General features: G+C 34.3%; 2 protein-coding genes and 1 non-coding gene across 8 annotated transcripts; all 3 read left to right on the plus strand.

Annotated features, from left to right (window-relative positions):
* Nucleotides 1-1,508: 1,508 nt before the first annotated feature.
* Nucleotides 1,509-14,436, plus strand: LOC115988767 (coatomer subunit beta'-2-like). 3 transcript variants are annotated; one of them, XM_031112384.1, is made up of 26 exons: nucleotides 1,509-1,737; nucleotides 1,987-2,007; nucleotides 2,184-2,245; nucleotides 2,439-2,493; nucleotides 3,789-3,825; nucleotides 3,958-4,283; nucleotides 4,378-4,509; nucleotides 4,607-4,755; nucleotides 5,645-5,713; nucleotides 6,073-6,223; nucleotides 6,340-6,405; nucleotides 7,616-7,804; nucleotides 8,095-8,235; nucleotides 8,350-8,424; nucleotides 8,547-8,723; nucleotides 8,837-8,928; nucleotides 9,014-9,130; nucleotides 9,767-9,881; nucleotides 10,042-10,113; nucleotides 11,124-11,320; nucleotides 11,394-11,487; nucleotides 11,699-11,805; nucleotides 11,932-12,061; nucleotides 12,387-12,546; nucleotides 13,440-13,489; nucleotides 14,050-14,436. In XM_031112384.1, exons 1-25 carry the CDS (start codon nucleotides 1,735-1,737, stop codon nucleotides 13,457-13,459), a joined length of 2,757 nt encoding a protein of 918 aa, XP_030968244.1. In that variant the 5' UTR covers nucleotides 1,509-1,734; the 3' UTR covers nucleotides 13,460-13,489; nucleotides 14,050-14,436. The 3 variants fall into 3 exon arrangements, 1 of the variants encoding a protein (XP_030968244.1); XR_004091638.1 differs by having other exon boundaries at nucleotides 1,535-1,737; nucleotides 12,387-12,587; XR_004091637.1 differs by having other exon boundaries at nucleotides 1,536-1,737; nucleotides 12,387-12,622.
* On the plus strand, nucleotides 3,227-3,363 carry LOC115993447. The gene has a single exon (XR_004092982.1). It is a non-coding gene; the product is annotated as a small nucleolar RNA snoR134 (small nucleolar RNA).
* Nucleotides 14,437-16,286: 1,850 nt separating the features above from the next.
* Nucleotides 16,287-21,681, plus strand: LOC115989794 (nuclear pore complex protein NUP50A-like). 4 transcript variants are annotated; one of them, XM_031113669.1, is made up of 4 exons: nucleotides 16,287-16,486; nucleotides 17,382-17,456; nucleotides 18,460-18,588; nucleotides 20,029-21,681. In XM_031113669.1, exon 4 carries the CDS (start codon nucleotides 20,096-20,098, stop codon nucleotides 21,353-21,355), a length of 1,260 nt encoding a protein of 419 aa, XP_030969529.1. In that variant the 5' UTR covers nucleotides 16,287-16,486; nucleotides 17,382-17,456; nucleotides 18,460-18,588; nucleotides 20,029-20,095; the 3' UTR covers nucleotides 21,356-21,681. The 4 variants fall into 4 exon arrangements, with proteins under 4 accessions (XP_030969529.1, XP_030969528.1, XP_030969530.1 ...); XM_031113668.1 differs by lacking the exon at nucleotides 18,460-18,588; XM_031113670.1 differs by lacking the exon at nucleotides 17,382-17,456.
* Nucleotides 21,682-23,996: the final 2,315 nt, after the last annotated feature.

The following is a 23,996-nucleotide window of genomic DNA, read 5'->3' on the forward strand; positions in this document are numbered from 1 at the left end:
TTTAATAAATAATGTGATTGTTTTTATAGAGTTTCAATTTATAACCTCCGTTTCTATGATTTTTGCTCTTTAATAAATAATGAGAGTATAGACACTTGTCACATAGAAAGGATAACTGTTTGACATCTAAGACCCAACTTTTAAATTGGCCACCTTTTATCATATAGTATACGACAATATACAATATGACATGATGTTATACCCCAAATAAGTTTAAAATAGTAATATTTATTTTGCCTCATTCTGTTTTGAGTACCTAGAAGATAGACTTGATTTCTTTTTTTAGTTTTAACGAAAATTTTGTCATAGCAAAAAAAAATTAAAATGGTACCGATTTAAAATATAAAAAAGATCTTATTTTGTAAATTTTGTTTTTCATTAGAATACAAAAATATTATAATGACGTAACAACAAATTTCTAAACAATATAAACTTTTTTTTATTGAAAATACTATGTATTTTAACACACACACGGAGAGATGGAGGAAGGTTTTAAAAAAACTGACAGTGGTGTATATTTGGATACATAGTATAAACCTTTTGTTTTTTATACAATATAGAATTTATACTCTAACTTAATCTAAGTGTATATGTGTATGAAACTCCCTCTTGGAGACTTGAACCCCAGCTTTTGCCCTCTATATCCCACAAGCAATTATACTTGTAAAGTGACCACCGCACCAAGAATGCGTGGTGGTGATACACAGTATAAACTTAGTGATACATAAAAGTTGACATTTTTTTTAGAGAACATAAAAGTTGACATTATTATGTTTCTTTAATGATTTTATTATTAGGGAAATTTTTAATAATAGTCCAAATTTGGTAAAGATAAAGTTTAATACCATTCAATAAAAGATTGCCACGTCAATCTTTTACTTAAAATTCAATACATTCTATTACACCTAATAACATCATATCAACCTTTTATTTGAAACCTGAAGTATGATATTTATTGAGATGTGTCCTATGTGATCTATTTATGTTTTAGTAATGTCCTTATTGGAGGGTGTAAATCATAGGGTTTGTACCAAGTTTTTGTAGAATTTAGTCTCTTTTAATAATTGTTGCGTTTATATGTTTTATGAGTCGAATTTGATAAGGATGAGGTTTAAAACTCATATTTTATACCATCCAATAAAAAATTGTTACATTAGTTTTTTACTTAAAACTCAATGTATCCTGTTATGCTGAATAACATTTTAATAAACTCTTCATTCAGTTGGATTTTCAGATAAGTATTAGAATTGATTAGATATGTTTGTAATTATTTTTTAATATGTGATATGATGACGTGTGATGCTAGTATTGAATTGAAGAGTGTAAAACTCGGGTTTTATACTATATCCTTTTAGAATTTAATTTTTCAGTAAATATACCAAAAAAAAAAAAATCTAAAATGTGCATGTACTATATAAATGTGTTTTTGTTAATCTCCCAAGTAAAAAAAAAAAAAATGTTATTATCTAAATAAATGCAGCCAGGGTCCAACCTTTTCATAGGCCATCCCGCACCAGAACACCCAACCCAGTGGTAGTTTCGTCAATCCCTGTCCCTAACTGAAAGACGTAATATTTACACACACACACAAAGCTCCCTCTCTCTCTCTCACTGATACAAAAACCAAAACCCCCTTCTCTCTCTCTCTCTTCGATCTATATATTGTTCCTGGATTTCGATCTCTGATTTTCGTGATTCAAATCCAATCGACTGAATTTTCCCTGACCTGCGAAAATGGTGAGCTTTTTTTCTCTTTTCGATTCTCATTTCTCTCTAAAAACGCTTAGATCTCCCACAATTTTGCTTCGATTCGATGCTAATCTCTATTCAATTCAGTTAATTCCATGGAATTCAAACACTTTTTGATTAATTTATCTTAATGCGAGCTTGTAATTACTTTAATCGGTTTCATTTTCCACGAGATCTGGTGTCTGCTCACTCACTGACTAGTTTTCTTGTTTGCTTTTGTTCTTCGCGCTGTCACAGCCTCTCAGGCTCGAAATCAAGGTACTGTGAAATCAGATCTCAGATTTTTATTTATTTATTTTTTTTGAATTTTGGTTTGTTCTCTGTTTGGCTGCCGAGAAATTATCTGAAAGATTTCTTAGCATCCAAACAGTGTGCGGATGTGGTGATGTTTAAGTGCTTGTTGAGTAACGGTGTTGTTTTGATGTTTGGATCAGAGAAAGCTTGCTCAAAGATCAGAGAGAGTGAAGTCCGTGGATCTGCATCCAACAGAGCCATGGTAAATCATGAGCTTGTTACTTCAATTCTTGTTATTCATATGGTTTTGATTTGAAAATATTGAGCAATGGTATACATGTGATTGCCATTGTGAAATTGTTTTTGAAAGTGCTTTTAGTTACGACTATTTGTAATGCAAAAATTGCTAGTATTGTTATGTGCTGAAATCTGATGCACTTTCAATTTTATTGCAGGCTTCTAGCGAGTTTGTATTCGGGAACTGTTTGTATCTGGAACTATCAATCTCAGGTATGGGATTGTATTTACTGCTGTTATGAATGTTGGTTTTTTGTTGTTAATTGTAATAAGACAGTGAGATCTGTATCGAATTGTAAATGAGTTGCACTGTTTTTACTTTGTATGGCCTCTCTCTTGCTTCATTTGTTGAAGTACTATATGATCTTAGTAGTCACGTATGATGTTTTCCCTTAACACACACAAATGGGCACCCACAAACATGGGGCCATACAAGGATTGTACACCGAAAAATATAGTAATTAGGAAGAAGTATGATCTGTTCAGTTGACAAAATACTAAACCTATTAAAAAACAAAAAATTCTAAATCCTTTGTAACCAGACCCACCACATAGAAAGAAATCACGTGGGAAAGAACCTTGTCCAAAATCTTGAAGCAGCACAACCCCCAAAAAAGATCTCATTTGTTTCCTGATTTCAAATAGATTGAAACAGCGTGAAACTATTTAAATGAGTCATGTTTATTCTTGGTTGAATTCCATGAAATAAGAACTTCTTTCATTGTGCCACGTATAAATCGCTTACCTATGGAAAATGTTGCTTTTACAGTGAGGGAAAAAATGACAAGATTTCAATTAGTGATTTACTGTCCTAGGAATGTCACAGCATGTGATTTCTGTAGGGTGTATATTTTGTTTCTTTAGTTTATGAAAATTATGTTACGTAGTTCCAAAATAAGATCCTCTGGTAGTGTTCTTCTGGTATCAATTGTGTTCTCTTTTACTTCCGCACAATGCCTCCCAGGCTTCTCTTATAGTCTTGGTGATGATGAAAGCCCCAATGCTTGTGCTTAAACAGTGCCATTTAGTGTTGTAGTTCAGCTTTGGTCCTCTTTCAGATTTGTGCCAAATGGGTGTACATATACACGCAAGTGTGTGTCTTGAATATTTTTCTTCAACACATTTTTCTGTCTTTAATAGAATAGTACTATGAAATAAGGCTATTCATTGAGGTCATAGAGGCATATACCAAAAGATATATAATATATTTTATCTACTTGATGATTTTGAACATTAGGAGTTAAACAAAGTAACAAAAACAAATACAACATGTGTGGATCTGTACTTACTAATAAAAAAGTTTTATGTATCTATATATAATGGATTTATATGAAATGAAAGTACTTAGTTTTTCCCTTCTTTATGGAAGTTCTTAAGCCTATTTCAAGCCTTTGGATTTTGAGATTATTATTATTATTACTCTCCATATATATATATTTTGGTGTGTGTTCTTTGGAGGTCTTTATAAGTATTTACATCTAACTTAAATGTCCCTGTCAATATACCAGACTATGGCGAAGTCTTTTGAGGTGACAGAGTTACCAGGTATTTGATATACAGTTTTACTTTCTCTTCGCATATTCTCCTACTTGATGACATTGCGCAAAACATCTTTTCTCCTGCATCATTCTTGCTATTAACATGGCTAGGGGGCTAAAGCTATGTCATTATCTGCAGTTAGGTCAGCCAAGTTTATAGCACGCAAGCAATGGGTTGTTGCTGGAGCTGATGACATGTTCATTCGTGTATACAATTACAACACAATGGATAAGGTAAAAGTATTTGAAGCACACACGGACTACATTAGGTGTGTGGCTGTACATCCTACCCTTCCGTATGTGCTGTCATCATCTGATGATATGCTCATAAAGCTTTGGGATTGGGAGAAAGGTTGGGTGTGTACTCAGATTTTTGAGGGGCATTCCCATTATGTGATGCAAGTGACGTTTAATCCAAAAGATACCAACACATTTGCCAGTGCATCGCTTGACCGCACCATAAAGGTATGATGGGATTTGTCAATGAAACTTGTTTCTTTTAATTTCCCTCATTTTTTATAATTATGCTGATTATGCACTGGTTTTGCATTCTTTCTAGATTTGGAATCTTGGCTCCCCCGATCCAAATTTTACATTGGATGCCCATCAGAAAGGTGTTAACTGTGTCGATTACTTTACTGGTGGTGATAAGCCATACCTAATTACTGGTTCTGATGATCACACTGCTAAGGTCTTCCTCCTGCCCCTTTTTTTTGGCCCCTAGAGATTTCTGATTGAATGTATGTATGATGATCTGGAGCCTTTATGGATAAATCCTATCAATACAGGTGTGGGATTATCAGACCAAAAGCTGTGTCCAGACTCTGGAAGGCCACACACACAATGTCTCTGCAGTATGTTTTCATCCAGAACTTCCAATAATAATTACTGGTTCTGAAGATGGGACTGTTCGTATATGGCATTCTACCACTTATAGGTATTTTTTTTCCCCGTAAAAGTATGTCTAAAGTTTTATATGCCTCTGAGGTTGGCTTGGCCTGAGAGCCTCTTTTGTTGACTCTTTTCCTTCAGAGACATTTTTCTTGGGTGGTAAATCAATAGGTTTTTTTTTTTTTTTTGCAAAGTGGCTCCCTTCCTCATAATGATGTATGGTTTTGAATTGAAATTTGAAACTAGAGTTGATAAAGGTGTTCTTAGATAAGGTATAGGAAACAACTGTTCAAGTATATTATTTTAGCATTTCATTTCTTTCATGGCCTATATTTTCCTTACATATCCTTAGCAATTAGTATTCTTTCACAAAGAAGCCACAAGGTGCTGGGGCTTTTTGGATTGTTCATCCATTCTTGAGTTCCTTGTTTCTCTTAGACCAGTCATTTGATTTATTATTATTATTATTATTATTATTATTATTTTTTATTCCTTTGGGTTCATAATCGTGAACTCAAAGTTCATCCTATAAAAAAAAAAAAAAGAAGTCACAATGAATTGTGAATGCTTTAAGGCAGTATACAGCTTCCACACAACTTGATATCTTGCTCATGTACACATAAAATCTATCATTTTATTCCTGGTAACATGGGGTAATTACGATGAACATCGTTTTAATTTTTAAAGTGACAGAAGTTGAATTGTACTATAAGAGATTCAAGTAATAGTCCAGTGGTAGTAACATCCCTTGTGGTGCCTCATGATTGACACGTTGTTGAAACTTATGAAGTAGAACCTGATTTGTGTTTTTTATCTTCTTCTTGCTCCCTTACTATTTATTTTTAGTTTTTGCTTATTTATAAATTGTGTTGCATAATTTTTAGTGTTGCTAACCCTTAACTTCCAGAATTTGAAATGATTTCATTTATTTGCAGGCTTGAGAACACATTGAATTATGGTCTAGAAAGAGTGTGGGCTATTGGATACATGAAAGGCTCACGCCGGTAAGTTTCTTCTTTAGTTTTTGATTGTTTGTTTTTTTTCGTTTTAGGAATATTATTGTTGTTTATCTTGAAAGTTTGAAGTATTTTGGGGGATTTGTATCCACTCTTAAATATTAGAAATATGTTTGAGGTACTTTAAATTTGTGACTTTTGCTTATTTGCTTAGAGGATTGTTTTTATTTTCGTGTCACTTCTCTTCTTGAGTTTCTTTCTTAAATCAAAATTCTTTGTATGAGGTCAAATGTATGGATAACTTTTCCCATAAAGTTGTTCTATATTTTCCAAAATTGTTTCTGTCATGTGTTCATTTTGTTGTGATTTTTCTTTCAAAAATACTAAACTATAGTGTCTCTTTCTAGGGTTGTGATTGGTTATGATGAAGGAACCATCATGGTGAAACTTGGTAGAGAAGAACCTGTAGCTAGTATGGACAACAGCGGAAAAATCATTTGGGCTAAGCATAATGAAATTCAAACCGTGAACATTAAGAGTGTGGTTGCAGATTTGGAGGTTTGAACTCAGACCCTAAGTTTGCTACATGACGTGAACTTTATGTATGAAATGTTGCCCCCCACTTTTTCCTCTTTTGGTGATGTCATAACTTCTCTGTTTACTTTGCTTGTTAGGTTGCTGATGGAGAAAGATTGCCTTTGGCAGTTAAGGAGTTGGGAACATGTGATCTTTACCCACAGGTGATGCGGTGTCCTTCTGGTCTAATTTAATTTTAAAGTGCCTTCTTTGTTACTTGTGTATTTTTCATTTCTTCTGCTTCCCACCATCTAATCCTTAAATGTTATCAAGAAATATGTCTTCTTGTAAGTTTACATGCACGGTAATTATGGTATTCTATCTGACTGAATAACCTTCCTTTATGATTATGACGAGCTATTTTGTGTTTGTATTTTAGTTGTTTCTGCAGAAGTAGAGTCTAGTTAAGATTTACCAATTGAGTATTATTTCTAATTTTTTAGGAACAAAAAGAATATGTGAAATTCACAAGTTTTTTTGTTTACGAGAAATTGTTCAGTATAAGCCAGGTTAAATTTATGGTAGATTAGTTGCTTTTCTGTACTTTTAGGTCTCATACTCTTTTTTTTTTGTTCTTGCACTGCTTTAATTCATGGTTGTTACTTCTGTAGTCTATAGGTTTTGATAAACCATATTTTATTTTGTTTATTTCTCTGCGTATCAGAAATATTTTTCTGTTTTGCAGTTCTCCATATAAAATGTAATTATCTATAGCCAGAGTTCTTTTTTTCATAGAAGTGAGTGTTAATTATTAGGGTGTGTTTGGATAGAACTTATTTTGTTGAAACTGAAAATTGAAAACACTATAGTAAAATAATTTTTAAATGTGTGAATAGTACCGTAGGACCTATTTTTAATGAAAAAGTTGTTGAAAAGTGTAATTTGTGGGTCCGTGAAAAGTACATATGTGTACTGTTCACTGCAGAAAGTCAACATTTTGCGGTTACTGTTCAATGAACAGTAACCGCATTACTCCAAAACAAAATGCGTGAAAAAAAAAAAAAAAAAAAGAACAAAAACGCAATTCAGAAACGCAACGCAGCTTTAAGTGGAAACTAAACATACACTTAAAGTAGTGATTAGTGTTGTGGAAGTTTACTGTCTAAGCTGATTTTAGCTGTTCAATTTCTGTGACTGAACAAAAGCATTGCTTGTCTTAAGAATGTGTTTTAGGAGAGGAAAAAATGGTTTTCTTATTACCAAAATAGATAACATTTACTTTAGTGAAGAAGGAGAACTGTAATCTAATGTTTGTGGAGTCCAAGGAAATGATGCGAAAAATATGGTTCTATGTTGATTAGTCTCTTATAAAATGTTTTCATGTGTCTATTTGCATGTGTTATTGACTTTGTTGGGCACTATTTTTGTTTCCAGAGCTTAAAGCACAATCCCAATGGGAGGTTTGTTGTTGTTTGTGGAGACGGTGAATACATTATATATACAGCTTTGGCATGGAGGAATAGATCATTCGGTTCGGCTTTGGAATTTGCTTGGTCAACAGAAGGAGAATATGCTGTTAGAGAAAGCACATCAAAGATAAAGATTTTCAGTAAAACTTTCCAGGTTTGTTATATGTCAATTGAGATGCTGGAAACAAGTAATTACTTGTCACTTATGTTGGAAAGCTGGGTTTAACTTTCATTTCCTAATTTTTTTTTTTAAAAAAAAAAGTATCATTTCCTCTAAAACAAGTGATGATGCTTGACCATTTTTAATGGTGGATACAAATTATTGAATATCAAAGATGATCTCTTACCTTCATATTTTTGGTTACTGTATATTTTTTTATTAGATCCTGTATATGCCAATGAGCTTTAGCTCAAATTGCACTTCCTCTTCCTTGCATATATCAGGAAAAGAGGAGCGTGCGTCCAACCTTTTCAGCTGAGCACATATATGGGGGAGCTTTATTGGCAATGTGCTCAAATGATTTTATTTGTTTTTATGATTGGGCTGAATGCAGGATGATTCGGCGAATTGATGTTAATGTGAAAGTAAGCAATATCATAACTACAATATCTCTATCAGTTTCCCTTTTTTATTTCTTTCCCTCGGCTATATTGTCTCATATGTTACCTATGTTTCACACCTTCATTTAACCGTCTCAGAACCTCCATTGGGCTGACAGTGGAGATCTAGTGGCGATTGCCAGTGATACGTCATTCTACATCCTGAAATACAATGTAAGGATCTTTCTAACCATAATGTTCCATTTAGGAAAAAAAATTTCTGTAGGATACTTGCTACTTTCTTTTTCCAGAAGATGTGCCCAAGTAAAACCTGATTTTCATCTTCAATGTTGCAGCGTGATGTAGTTTCTTCTTATTTGGATAGTGGGAGACCTGTAGATGAACAAGGTGTTGAAGATGCCTTTGAGCTTCTCCATGAAGTGAATGAACGTGTCAGAACTGGTATATGGGTTGGGGATTGTTTCATTTACAACAATTCCTCCTGGAGGCTTAATTACTGTGTTGGTGGTGAGGTATATATGGTCCATCCTTGGTTTGATATATATATATATATATATATATATATCCAGATATTGTCTATCATTGATGTGGAAGGGCTATCCTGATAAATTACTCTATTTTTTAGGTAACCACAATGTTTCATTTGGATCGGCCCATGTATTTGTTGGGCTATCTTGCTAGTCAAAGTAGGGTTTATCTGATTGACAAAGAATTCAAGTAAGTAATGTTTTGGTTTTGTCCATGGAAGTCAAATAGGCTGCTGGCTTCATTGTCTTAACTTGTTCTTTATCTGGTCTTGCAGTGTTATGGGGTACACATTACTTGTTAGCTTGATTGAGTACAAGACTCTTGTGATGCGTGGGGATCTGGAAAGGGCCAGTGAAGTCTTGCCTTCAATTCCTAAAGAGCATCATAATAGGTGTGTCTAACATTTGAACATTTGCAAAATGATGGCAAATGACGATTTCTTTTATTCTTAAAAGGATATGTTTTGTATGTTTACAATGGCTGTTGGGGCACATCTATGTTTCATTTGATAGGCCAAATACTAGTATAGTGAAAACTTGTTACTGTTCCAAAATGGTTTGTGAGATTTATGTAGCTTTCTAGTTATTACTCTCTCTCTCTGTTTGCACACACATGCCCTATCTAAACCAAAGGTCTTTTCATAATGTCTTCATGGTTTTTGGTTTCACAAATTCAAATTTCTATACGTTGCTGGAAATGGGAACTACATGTTTGGCAGATCCTTGAAACTTTTGGTACTACACAGATCTGCTATTTGGTTCTTGACAATACTTTTCTGGGTCAATATTAATAAAGTCTTATGTGTATACATTTTGGACTTGAATGTTGTGCATTATAATAAAACTTTTTTTTAATACTCAAATAATCTTATTGTAAGAGCGCCAAGGGGTGATCTCTTGCTCTCTAGTCAGATTTGTGTGCTCCTAAACTTTATTAGAGAATTTAATAATATCTATTATGTATACATGAAATTTTGGAAACTAAAATTTGTCTTATATTCAAATGATTGATTTGCTTTTATTGATAGTGTGGCTCGTTTCTTGGAATCACGTGGAATGATAGAGGATGCTCTTGAAGTAGCTACAGACCCTGATTACAGATTTGAGCTAGCCATACAGCTTGGTAGATTAGAGGTTGCAAAGGTAAGCCCAATTTGTTTATGTCATGGGATATGAGTCGCCTTGAGAGCATTCTTCTACTTGAGCATGTGAACATTTTCTAATTTCCTTTTGAAGAATGCTGATGTCCTTTTAGATTTACAATATTTGTCCCAAGCAATATTCATATACCTTTTATTTTCAGGGTATTGCGTCAGAAGTGCAGAGTGAGTCTAAATGGAAGCAGTTGGGAGAATTAGCTATGTCCAGTGGAAAGGTGCTGATCTATAATTAGTCTTTTGTTGTCTGATCAAGATATCACCACATTTCAAAATTTCATATCAGTTTTTCCCCACATTCCAGATCTGATGATTGGATATTGAATTGGAAATTTTGAACACAAGATCCCCCCCCTCCCCTCTCCTCTTTAAATGACTGAATAGCAACTTGCCTTTAGGATTTGTGTAGACATTTTAAAAAGGTATCTTGTTTTACTATAACTATGGTGAATTCAGATAGTAATCTTGGGTTGAAAAAAAAATCCTTATTCAAACCTGACAACTTTTCATCTGCTCTTACCACCTCTCTTGTTAGATTCTTTCTAGGATGAACAAAGACTTCATTTTTGCTCAAATACTGGTATCCAATAAGTATCCGCATGCATGTCCCTGCTTTTAAAAATATATATATTTTTAAAGGTGCCGAAATGTCCTGGATACAACTGTGATATGGCCCGGATACGGTTGTAACCCAACCCCTCCATAATGGGAGATTGCCCAAATTTATGAGGATTTTATTTGTATTTTTTATATATTGGTTTCAATGTTGAACACGTATCTAGTTATCTTTTATTTACTCTTTAGATCTTGGGTTATATTTTAAAATCATTTAATGACCATGGATTCATTTTATTATCCATATATTACTCTTAAATTGTTATATGCTTAACAGTATATGAAAAAAAAATCATTAGAACAATATATAAAAATTATAAATACAAATATATTTAATAATGAATTAATACCATATCTCTGTTGTATCGTATCCTAGCTTTTCAATTATTGCTATGTCGCTATATAACGTATCATATTGTACCCCTACCCAAAAACATATTGTGCTTCTTAGGATGCTTTGCACTTAGTTTTTCTGATCTGGATTTGGGATTCTTTCTTCTTGTTGGGTATGTTGTTTTCCTGGCCACACTTTTCTAGAAACTTATATTATTAAAAGGTTAATTTATTAAAATATTAAACGTACTGACATTCGTCTCTTATTTGAGTATTGCAGTTAGATATGGCCGAGGAATGTTTAAAGCGTGCAATGGACTTGAGTGGGTTGTTACTGCTCTATTCTTCTTTAGGTGATGCTGAGGGGATATCACAACTTGCATCACTTGCTAAAGAGCAGGGGAAGAACAATGTTGCATTCCTTTGCTTATTCATGTTGGGTAAATTGGAAGAGTGCCTTGAGCTTTTGTTGGAAAGGTAATTATTTTAAATTTTTCTATTTTAAACACGAAGCGCGACAGCACAAATTGATACAATTTTTTTCAATCAGCAACCGGATACCTGAGGCGGCCTTGATGGCACGATCTTATCTTCCAAGCAAGGTCTCAGAGATAGTTGCAATTTGGAGAAAAGACCTAAATAAGGTAACTGATTTTCCTGTTTGTTGTGCTGAGTTCAGATCTTAAAATAGCTTGACTAACCAATATCAATTACCATACTTGTAGAATAGATAAATGGTGGACTCTGTTGTAATGCCTAAAGCTATGCATAATTATGTATATACATTTATATATGCATATTTGTATGATCGTGTAGATTGTTTAAAAAAGTTTGATGCTATCTGACTATCTGTAGGTTAATCCAAAAGCTGCTGAATCTTTAGCTGATCCCGAGGAGTATCCTAATTTGTTTGAAGATTGGCAAGTCGCTCTTTCTGTTGAATCCAAAGTCACAGAGTCAAGGTACTAAAGCATTCTGTTATTTACCTGCTTTTTGTTGGATAATATTTCCCAAGCTTATTATTGCTTTTTTCTATGCATGCTATCTGAAGAAACAGCATTAACTCATTTCTTTTAATTGCATTGTAGGGGTGTTTATCCTCCTGCAGAAGAATATATAAACCATGCCGACAGATCACATCTTACACTTGTGGAGGCTTTCAGAAACATGCAAGTAGATGATGAGGAACCCCTTGAAAATGGAGATGCAGATCATGAGGTATACTCTGCCTATGGATTTCATATTGCTTAACTTGGAAATTAGTGTCTTTTGTTTTCTCTAACACAAATAATACCGTACTAACTTTTTTAAATGTGCAACATGTTAATCTTGGCCTACTTTAAGAGAGAGGATTTTTATACAGTAGAAGGCTTTGTTATTTGACTTATTTCATATTCTAGATATATTTGTATCAATTAGAACTTCGGTTCTTCTCTTGAACTTGTGAACTTATGATGAAATTCTGTTTGTTGGTTCTCTGAATATTCTATGGAGCTTGTTTTTAGTTTACTCTAATAATGTTCTAATTTGTTACTTGGAACAGAATGGAGAAGAACAGAATGCAGAGGAGCTGAATGCAGAGGAACTGGATGCAGAGGAACAAAATGGAGAAGAAGAGAGCCAAGAGGAGGCTGTCGTAGTGGATGCAGATTCAACAGATGGTGCAGTACTCGTTAATGGTAACGAGGCTGAACAAGAGTGGGGTACGAATAATGAAGGAACCCCGTCTGCCTAAAAGCAATTGGTTGGGCCAGTGTGAAAATCCAAATTTTGTCTCTGGTGATTAATTGATTCTAAAATGCCATTTCTGACTCCCATTTACACCACTTGTGCTTTTCTTTTTTTCTTTTTTCTTTTTTTTTTTCACTACTAGATCTACTAGCGTTAACCCCTACTACTACAACTACCACTTATTGAAATTATCTATTATTTTGGTATATATGTGTTACTTTTGTCTGTGCTATTGTTGGTAATGCTAGTATGCTTTATGTATGGGAACTATATTACGAGCATTAGTATGTATTATTTAGTATGGTATTATATAGCAAATGTCCAAGTCAGGTCTCCACTGGTTGTCATAACATTAATGTGTGTTATTCTTTCCATTTGGTCTCTTGTAGAGCACTTTTAACTTTTGTAGCTTGTATGGTAGGCGTGTAGGCTAGTTGCTTCTCGATGTCAAATAGGCAAAACTGATTTCCGTGATGTTGCCTTGTTGGTATGAAATTGACATCACATTGGCCTATTGGATTTCTGACTATTTCTGTCTGTAACTTTTCCTTTTACAAACTTAGTGCTACTGCTTGGTGATGCTTTCATTTTAGATGTATGGGCATGCAATTAAAGATTAATTTTTTGTCTCCTTTATTCATTGTTTGTGTTTATGTATGTATGTATATAAATAAATTTGTCTACCCTAATGTTACAATCTAGGAACTCTGCTTTTTTGCCTTTTTAAAAAAAAAAAAAAAAAGTGTACCTAGGAACTTGATTTACATTTTTCACCCGTTGTCATATTTAATTTGGTAGATTTATTTTTTGGCTGAAAATTTGGGTAGACTAATGATTGGTTTTTACAACCTTTTTTTGTTGACAGTGCTTACGCCACATCAGTAGGTTCCAGCTGTATGGATCTCTTATATAAAGGTGAGACAAGACAAAATTAAAAAAAAAAAAGTGGGGAGGGGGGGAATCTCAGATGTAGGAATGAGTTCTAGCTAGTCGTGCATGTGCCTGTACATGAACCAGAAAAAGGGGCAAAATAAAAAAAGAAGAATGTAAACAACAGAATAATGAATTATATTGAAACATTAATTTAGTCTTTGCATGTAACACTGAACCTGACAGCCGTCAATGTAGTTCTTGAGATTGACATTGGCTTCAGAGTGAACCTTCATTCTTGAATTGGGATGAAAGTAATTTCTTTTGGAGTGCATTTGGAGACACATTAATGGATTAGTCTTTTCACGTGATCTACAAGCTTTTGGAAGTATTGCAATATAATTGTCATTGATTAAAAAAAGAGAGAGGAAAAAGTACTGCAATAATTGTGTTTCTTAGTGATATCTTTTCATGGGTTCTACAAACTTTTAGAGACATTGAAATGAAGTTGCTGGTTATTACATTATTTTCTTCCTTTGCTAGATTTATCAAATATTATTTCAAAAGGTAGTTTCTCTTCTAATTTTTTTTCTTTAAAATACTAGGTTTCCTGGAGAAGGCTATCAAGAAATGAATGTAGGAACTTGTTTCTGTTATCGGACGGTGTGGCATGGTAGTGCATTGAATTTTGTCATTGGGCACATAGTATAAAATGTTTCTTAGCTTCAGTTAATCGTTTTTTTTACTCTCTTTTTTAGCATATTCTGAGGTCTTACCCTCAAAATTTTTTGTGCCATTGTGAATGTAGAAAGAACTGAAGTAATGATTACTACTGAGATTTTATTTTTTTCTTTTCATTGTTCAAATTCTAGATGTTTTGGGTTCCCTTGTTTGTTGTGGGAATCCTCTTATTATATACTCATGTTGAACTGGAAACATGCGGTACAGAAAAATAATTTCTTATATTATATGCAAGCTTTTATCTAAGTGGTGGATGTTCCAACTTCCAATATCTTCTTGTCTCTTGTTGTAGAGGGTTTGCACCTTTTCGCTTTCAATAATTTTACCATCTTGCGTTTTTGGGAGATTGCAGATTGGGCCCAGTTATTTTGTTTGTGTAAGCTTGTACCGATGTACGTATGATGAGTCCATCGTCTGCTGTGAAAGGACTACTAATAATTTTTGTGGGAGGATATTTTAGGGCCATCAAATCATTTATCAGTCTCTAAAATTAGAGGTCATAAAAATTCAGACTAAAACAATTAAAGCATAAACAGATAACTAAAACAAGAAAAAAAGGTTTTCCTTATATTTTTTACAGCCCAATGATTTGGTAATTAAATTGTTTTTTGTTTTGGGTCCAATGATGGGAAACTCTATGTATCTAAGTTGTTTTTGTTTTGAACAAGAACAGGTAGTAGCACCTAGCCAAAGCCGCACACTTCTGTGTTCTCACCATCAAACCAAACCATTTCTAACCATTAGCAGCAAACACTTCTGCAGAAAATATTCACAAGGTACTCTTCTACAATTACGGAGACGCAGAACACTTAAATTGCCTTATATAGTTGGTTAGCATAGATTGGGATAAGGATCATTTTTCCCAAGAGATGCTATAAAAGCATATAAATCAAACGCAGGCTCAATGCACCTATAAGCTGGCATTTTAACTTTTCTCCTCAGTCCTCTCTGATGTTTGTATCACCGCTTGCTTAAGGGACAGATAGGAGGAGTCATTTATGTTTGGTTAAAACTTGAAGTCTTTTGTCTCCTAATAATATCTGTTTAACTAGTCAATTCTCCAATAATAAGAAAGGCCAGAGCAATTATAATACCATATTGTCAATTTGGGCCCAGTTGTAGATCTTTTAAGTGGTAAACGAGTGTTTTTATACACACTAAAAACACATGCATTTTCCAAGTGCTTCCAAATTGCAATCAGATGAATAAAAAGGTCAAAGCAAACTGGACCTCCCCTTCTTTAATAGATGACTAGTCCTTGAAATAATCACGAGGTGGTAGTAGCATGGCCCATGTGTTAGCCATACCCCTCCCATATTTCCTTTCCTTAACCTAAACATAAAATTGGAGCATTAGCACTCATGGATGCAAAAAAAATGTTTATCATACATTTTCAAAACCTACTTTATCTATTTTACTATCTCATTTTACAACTCACTCAACATCACAATTTCTATTTTTACATACAACTCATTAAAATAATATAAACTATACCAACATATAATATAACAAATTAATTCTCTCTCCTCTCCCATCTCTTTCTATTTTCTCTTTTCCCCTCTTCTCTCTCACTCCATTAATATATGTGTTTTTATTTTTACAACCCATGAACAATAGGGTTGTATATATACAACCTTGCTATTCACAGATGCTGAAAAAATTTACATTTCCATACCCAGGAAATGCTCTATTTTAGTGTTTTAGTTGCTAAAATAGCAACTGGAAGATTTTTATACCCCCAATATTAATGCTCTTATGTTAAAATTTTATAAACAAAAACAAAGAAGTAAAGAACTCCAAAAATCTATTATTTGCCACATGGACTAACTAACAACATCCAGACAATTAACCCCTAAAAGCCCAATTCTTTATTTGTGGGCTTTAAATACCCAAAAAAACCCAAATCAAGACTCGTACTTAAAATAATCGAAAGATAATCCATTTAGCCCCACCCCCCCACCCCCCCCCCCCCCCCCCCCCCTTTTTCCACGTGTCACAATTTGAGCACAGTAGCACATAATTTCTATCCAACCCCATGTCACGAATCCTATAAAGAACCAAGCTTTACACAATTATAAAGCCCTTTTCGCAGAGAGGAATAAGGAGAAAGGAAACCCTCAGGCAGGCCCTTCCATTTCCAAATCCTTACAATCCCACAAAATTCAAAATAATAACAATAATAAATAAATAAATAAATAAAAAGATAAAACAAAAAATAAGAAAAACCCATTTTCATCTCTGACCCCCTTCACTTCTTTCTCTGTCGCCGAGGTTTTTGCTTTGGCTTCATTTTGGTACTAGGTAAGTCCCAAATCTCTGTTCATTCAGTCTCTACGCTAATTACTGTCTTGGAAAATTTTGGGTTTCATCAATGTGTTATTGTTCTGTTTCTTTTTCTTTTTTTGTGTACCTATTAATGCTAGATTGGTTGTGAATCTTATTGATGTGTTTGTTTTTGCCTGTGTTATTGGTGACCCATTTTGTGGTATTTTGGATTTCTTTTGAAAAGTGGGTTTTTTTTTTAAAGCTTTTAGTCTCTGTTTGGTTGCTGGGAAATGAAAGGAAAAATAAATTAAAGAAGGGAAATAGATAGAAAGTTTTAATTTATGTTGTTTGTGGGGTTTGGTTTGGCAAGAAAATGAAAACCCAGCTCAACTAAGAGTTAGGATTTAGGGTTTTGGTAGTTAGGGTTGATGGGTTTAGTTTCATATTCTTTTCTTTTCAGTACATTTTCTAAGTAATTTATGGAGCTTTAGAGATTGTTCTTTCAGAGTTCTCTTACCTTAGTTTTATAAGGTTGGGGATGAGCTCCGGGTCAAATGGCACTTCCTTTTTCCAGTAAGAATGGGTCGAGGTTGTGATTATGGGTTTAAAACCCTCTGGATTTGTGTGATTCACCATTTAAACAAATCTGAACACCCAAGAAGAGATGCAATGCTACTTTGGCTCTTATTAGGCATCATTGTATTATGTTGGCGTAATAATTGTGTGAACTGTTTTTTCCCCTATTGGGTACTTCTTTTGGTGGATGTGTGGTTAGTGGTGGTTGGGACTTCGGATGCTGAATCCGTAGTTTCTTTTGACACTTTAGGTTTCCTAACATTTCTAGAGTCCCTTTTTGATGTATTGTACTGCTAAGCAAGCAACGTTAACTGTTTTTTTTAATCCCTGCTAAGCGTTTGGTTTGTTTTACTAGGTCATTTTTGCTAGCTTCTATGTGTGGTTAGTAGCAGTTGGGATGCTGGATCTTGTTAGTTCTCTACTACTATAGGTATATTTGCCAGGTTCTATTTTCTTCTGCCCCCAGCACATTGGCCACCTTCATTGTTGCTGTACTTCGTTAGGGTTGGGATTGACGTTTGAAGTTGAGCGTTATTCTTTTATTGTGTCTTGTCACATTCCTCTTGATCTTGATCTTAACCAGCGTTTGTCTTGCATCTTACTTTTATTATGTATCTATATGTTGTGTAATTTTGTATGAATGTCTATTAATTTAGAGAATCTTGGAGATGAAGTTTTAATTTCTTTGTATATGTTATTTTCTGTTGCCTAATCAAACAGACAGAAGAGAAAAATGATATAAAACTTAACATTTTAAGTTGACCCCTGTAGCATGATTAATTTTCTTCTCTTTTGTATTTTTAATTTTGAAGTTGAAAAATATGGCTCTAACTGATGGTTTTGAACACATTCAGAGAAGGTTCTATTGTGATGGTGTTTAATTGATCTGTTATATACATATGTTCATACTTATTTATAAATGTCAAGTGACTATGGTCGTGTGTGTAGAAGACTCATTTTTTTCATTAATCAATATGTAAAAGACTCTTGTCATCATGGTTCTTGTATTAATTTAATCCCAAGATCCTATGAAAATGTTTTCAGTAGAGGAGATATCCTATTATGATTGAATTGCTGGATGATGTTTTTGTATGCTGATAAATGTAAAGCATTTTTTGGATTTTCATATTTAAGCCAAGACAAGAGGTCACTTGTAATGTATATATGTAAAAAAAGATATTGCAGAACTATATAGAATTGAAGTGTAATTGAATTAGACACCACATTGGGTAAAGATTTTACTTAGAGGTGCTAGTAAAATTTTACTTGGTGTGTGTAATTTCCAAGAAAAAATGTGTTAAAAAAATATGCTAGAATAGATCTCATTTAGATGTGACAACCAAAAGAAAACATGTCACATTTTAGAGAAGGCATCCATACATTTTGTTTTGGTGTCCAATGATTAAACTTTCTTGTTTTTGTGGAATTTGTAGATGTTGTCTGGCAGCAGATGCCTGATGGTTTTTACTCTTAATTCTTGAATGATCTGAAACTAAGCCAGGGATATTAGTGGGGATCTGTGATGTTAATATCCTAGTGGCTTGTTCCATGGACATCAAAAGGTGAAACATGGGATGTGCTGGTTTTTGTTTTGGCATTCCAGAATTTTATTCTTGTATATTCTTCTTTTATCTTGTATGGCTACCGTGAAAACTTTGAATCCGAGTCCAAAAGATTAAAGGATCCATGAAAAGAGAACTCTGTAGAGGGTATTGCATTTTTGTCGTGTAGTATTTCCTCATCTCTAGATGAAACTCTCCACATGTTTTTTTGAGTTGATAATCAATGAAAACACAAAGAAAATGAAAATGGCTTTCTTAAGCATCAGCTAGCCAGGGTGATGGTGGCGTTTGGGTATTGCTTTTCTTGCGTTGCGTTTTCTGCCCCTTTTTTTTTTTTGGGGACGCGTGTCTGGCACTGTTTGTTGTCCATGAACAGTGATTTTAGGCTTATGAACAGTGTCAAACGCGTGAACAGTAATTTTTTTTATTTATTGTTTTCAGTTTTCAGCAAAATAAGTTATATTCAAACGGATCCGATGTCACAGCTTGTTAATTTGATTTATATGTTTGTGTGGTGTGAAATGCAGATTTTATGTTAATTCTAATTGAGAAGTCTAACATGAGAAGCAAAAGTTGTCCCTTATTTGTCCCCACGGTCCTGATAAGATTCATCATAATCTCATGTTCCTTTTCTTTTATATAGTATAATTTTACAGTTAGGTCCATTGTGTACAAGATGTAGCACAAAAGTAAGTGGTTTCAGATTAGAAATAAATGAAGAATTTACCAACATAATCATTAAAATTCTTGTAATTAGTCAACTCTATATTTAAAATTTTAATTTATGTGGGATAAATTGACATTTAAAAGAGAACAAAAATTGGTAAAACAGGTTCATGTTAAAAGGGCTCAACCTGTCATGACATGAATAATGAATTGAGTCATTTCTGGTTGATTATGGGTCAAACAAGTTAACACAGAATTGACCTATTTATTAATCATGTCAAAGTGGGTCAACTTGCTTGACATGAACCCGTTTACACTAAACACTAACCTACAAGAAAACCATGTCGTGTTTGTAGGTTGTGTCTAACATTGTCACCCTTTATGAGATCTGGCTGAAGCTTATAAAATTCTCCCAAGAAATTTCTTATTCTTCATTTGATGTAACTCATGGTACATGTTTGAAATTGCCATGAGGGCTCAAATTGATACCTCAATCATCTTTTGGGAATGGGATGGTAATTAATTGGAGTTAGACATTAATATCAAATAATTATAAGAGTGAGTGCTCTTCATTTTAGTAATTTTTATGCCAGACAACAAAATGGATGTCCTAAAAGCCAATTACTCTATCTAGGTGTTTTTTCATGAAGATGCTTATGTTTTCTTGCCTATTTTCTTTTAGTTTAAAAACAACATGGTGGTTGGATGATGAGTTTATTTTACTATTTCGTAGTTAATGATGTCTTTGGAAAAATACCATTTGCTGATTTGCAGATACCAGATTACCCGTACTTGGCCTAACAACAGTTCTTAAGTTTTCCTTTGTTGCCTTGATTCTTCAATGGGGGATGCGGAAAATGCCCTTCCACCTTCAAAGAAGAGGTCTGCAGGAAGGGAACTCACTAAAGATAATGCTGGTCTCGATGATGAGGAGGATGCTCCTGAACAAGAGAGCGGAACTTTCAAGAGGGCCAGTGAGGATGTGCTAGCAACCAGAAGAATTGTCAAAGTTCGTCGAAATCAGACAACTTCGGCTCCCTCTTCCAATCCATTTGCTGGGATTAGCTTGGTTCCTCCTAAGGAGTCCAATGTAGCCTCAGCTGAGGTTACAAGTGAAGCACAAGCTGCTGGTGAGAAGACGGTTTCAGATGATGTAGATGGAGAAGATGACGCGGAAAAGGGGAATGAAAAGGGTAAAGATGAGGAGAATAAGCAGTTAGAGAGCAAAGATGATAAGGCAGGGGATGAATCTGCAGTAGATAAGGAGAACGCTGTGGAGGAGAACAGCAATATTGGGAGTGAGGCAACTGAACCGAAGATAGATAATGAACAAACTGCAAAAGAAGAGAAGACTGAAGATGAAGACAAGAAAGATGATAACAGTGAAATAGTGAATTCTGGTGCAGAAGGCACTCCTTTGAGCTCATTCCAACAGCTTTCAAGCAGCAAAAATGCCTTCACTGGTCTTGCTGGAACTGGAATATCCACTTCTACATTTTCCTTTGGGTCTATTTCAAAGGATGGGTCTGCACTTGGTACTGCTTCTGCATCACTTTTTGGGGTGAAAGATGACAAGCCTTTTGGCCTTGCTCCCTCTAATAATGGAAGTTCTTCAATTTTTGGTGCATCAGGGGCTTCCACTGCTTCAAAGAGTGAGGGAAGTGGTTTCCCATCAAAGCAGGAGGTTGTGATGGAGACTGGGGAAGAACAGGAGAGAGTGGTTTTCACTGCTGATTCCGTGATGTTTGAATTTGTTGATGGAGGTTGGAAGGAACGTGGAAAGGGAGAACTAAAGGTGAATGTCTCCACCACTGGCACGGAAAAAGCCAGACTTGTTATGCGAGCCAGAGGGAATTACAGGTTGATTTTGAATGCAAGTCTTTACCCAGATATGAAGCTCACAAATATGGAGAAGAAAGGCATCACATTTGCCTGCGTTAATAGTGCCAGTGAAGGGAAGGATGGTCTTTCTACATTTGCTTTGAAGTTCAAGGATGCTTCCATAGTGGAGGAGTTTCGAGCTGCCGTTACAGCACATAAAAGCAAGACCTCTGAAATTCTGAAGACTCCAGAGAACTCCCCCAAGGCTTCTGATGATTGAAAGTTGCTCTCTTTGATGCACAGAGAATATCATTTTCTGACGAGAAGTGTGTCCTGGTAGTAGTTGTCCTTTCTCCACACAGAAGAGAAAGTTGTTTTAGATTTCGGAAATCCTCAGTCCTTATGCAGCAGAGTTATAGAGTCCTATCCTTTTTGTTGTAGTCTAATTTCAGTCTAGTCTGCGAGAAAATACTTAATTCTGGGAAAGTCTTTGCTTCGGACTGCATAATTTGAGCTTGTAAGACATTAAATGTTGGTCAGAGTTTTATAGTTAATCCCCTAAATTTGGGATATATATTGAACTGCAATGTCATATTTTGGATTATATCTTCTTGATCCCAAAAGACAACCATGGGAAAACCCGAATTGCATTGGTTGTATAATGTCATTATATATCTCCCTTAAGTTTTATAATTCTGATATTATCGCCTTTGATGTCATTTATGTCTTTCTTCCCGTAATACTGGACCACTACATAAGGGGAACCCTCTCTAATACCAATGAGCTGCAACAGCCAGGGACTTGTATTTCATTCTCAGGTATCTCAAGTCTCTGAGAATCTGAATAATGCTTGTAACATGTCATCGAACCTGGTAACTCCTTTTATTTATTTTCTGATTTTGCTCTCCATGGTGTTTCATTAGCCTTACACGGGAAAACATGTTCATTTGCTTGGAAAAGATCTCGCTAAGGAGAATCTGTTATGAACGGGATAAATAATTACTGAATATAAAAGATGATCAATTCGAGATAACCAATTTCTTGAACTTGTGAGGGAGAAAAGACTTTTTGGATTAATTTTCTACTTGATCCTCATTAATGCATTCAATATACATAAATAGTTAAGGATGAGATAACCTCATTAATAAATCCTAAAACATAAGAACCAATCCTATCTTAAAACATAGGAATTAATTTGAATACAAATAAATAACAATACTAATCTATCTAGGAAGCCTTATTCTATTACTAAACTAATTTGAATAATTTATCCAGTGCTTGGGTCATAACAGAATAACCATGCCTTTGGAGGTTTCATGAAACCGTCTCATAAAATACCCCTTTCTTTCACAATGCCTTTGATGGATATTTGATGGAAAGTTTAGTTCTGCAAATGCTAAATGACAGTTTTTGACTTGTTAGGCTGTTACAACAATACCACAATCGACAGTAGATAAGAAAAATAGCAATAACTTTATCATGATTTGGGCCATGAGTATTTAACTTCAACAGAATCACCCTCTAAAGTTGTTTGAGTCCTTCTGCAAGAGAACCAAGATCAAGGTAAAATATCAATGCACTTTATAATCATGTCCAAATGCGAGCAATGAAATTTTAAGATGTAAAAGGACAATTCATCTGTTGATTTTGAAGGATGTAAACTTAGGATTTGTGGGTGAGAATGATTTGTCAAGACAAATAGATGTACATATTCTCACAGTTATCATGGGTTATAGACATATAAGGAGAATCTATATTTATGTTGAGAGAAAAATAGGGAAAAAGCACCCCAAGATATAAGTTTTAATATATTTTGGCCAATTTTATACTTATATAATAATAAAATAAAATAAAACTACACTGATCAAAATCCATTATTCATTATATAAATTATAACCTGTCATTAACTCTCATAAAACTCACAAACACAAATCAACAAATCTCCCATAACGCATAGATTGAATTTTATCTTCCAATTCTCACATACATAATAAACATTATAATAACAATTAATTATAAAAAAAAAAGGTTATAGTACCACTCTATTTATTAAATTCATACGTCCTTATTTCTTTTTTCTTTTTATAAATTATAAGACCACTTTTAAATATATTTTTTTTAAAATCACTCTCAACAAGAACAATTACACCTTATTATTATTCTTGTAATAATTTGGCATTCTAAATCAATAAGAAAAGCTTCAAAATTATTTTCTAATGGGTTATACTTAACAAATTGTTAGCTCCAACTTATGAGGTGTCTTTACCCGTATATTTTTAAGCACTTTCTTTGCACAAATTTTAATTTGTTACCTTGATACATGTAACCACACTCACATGAATGCGGGTCACACATGTGATACTTAACACCAAATACCATTTCCTTTGCACCCTTGTTTGTGGGGAGGTTGCAATCATTTCAAGTACATTCTATGCAAATCTCACTCTTTTTTGTCCATCATAATATTTCCTTAGTTGATTTAACTAAATTATCTATTATACTTTCTGTTAAACCATGTACTAACATGCAAGCCACTTTTTGTTGGGGAGATAAACACCTTAGGGAGCTTCCTTGAATAATTAATATAACATATAGAGACACTTTAACCCAAAAGGCCTAAGCCCAATGGGTATGTGCTCAATTATGCTATATTAACCACTTATTTTTCTCATCTTTATTCAATGTGGGACTTCACTCACACGTGTAACCCAACAATCTCCCCCTCACGTGTGTGTCTGCCTCTCTATAAGGTTCAAGACCTCTCTGTGGGCCATAAACAAGTCCTTCTCACTCCCCCTTGCTAATGGGCCTTTCACTTCATCAACGCGTCATCCATGGGTCTCTCGTACGCCATCCATGAGAACGCATGTCAACCCCGCACGCACATCCATGGGAACCTCGCACGTCCATTTCCATGGAAA

This window comes from Quercus lobata, chromosome 5, assembly GCF_001633185.2.
Source record: "Quercus lobata isolate SW786 chromosome 5, ValleyOak3.0 Primary Assembly, whole genome shotgun sequence".
NCBI classification, from domain to species: Eukaryota; Viridiplantae; Streptophyta; class Magnoliopsida; order Fagales; family Fagaceae; genus Quercus; species Quercus lobata.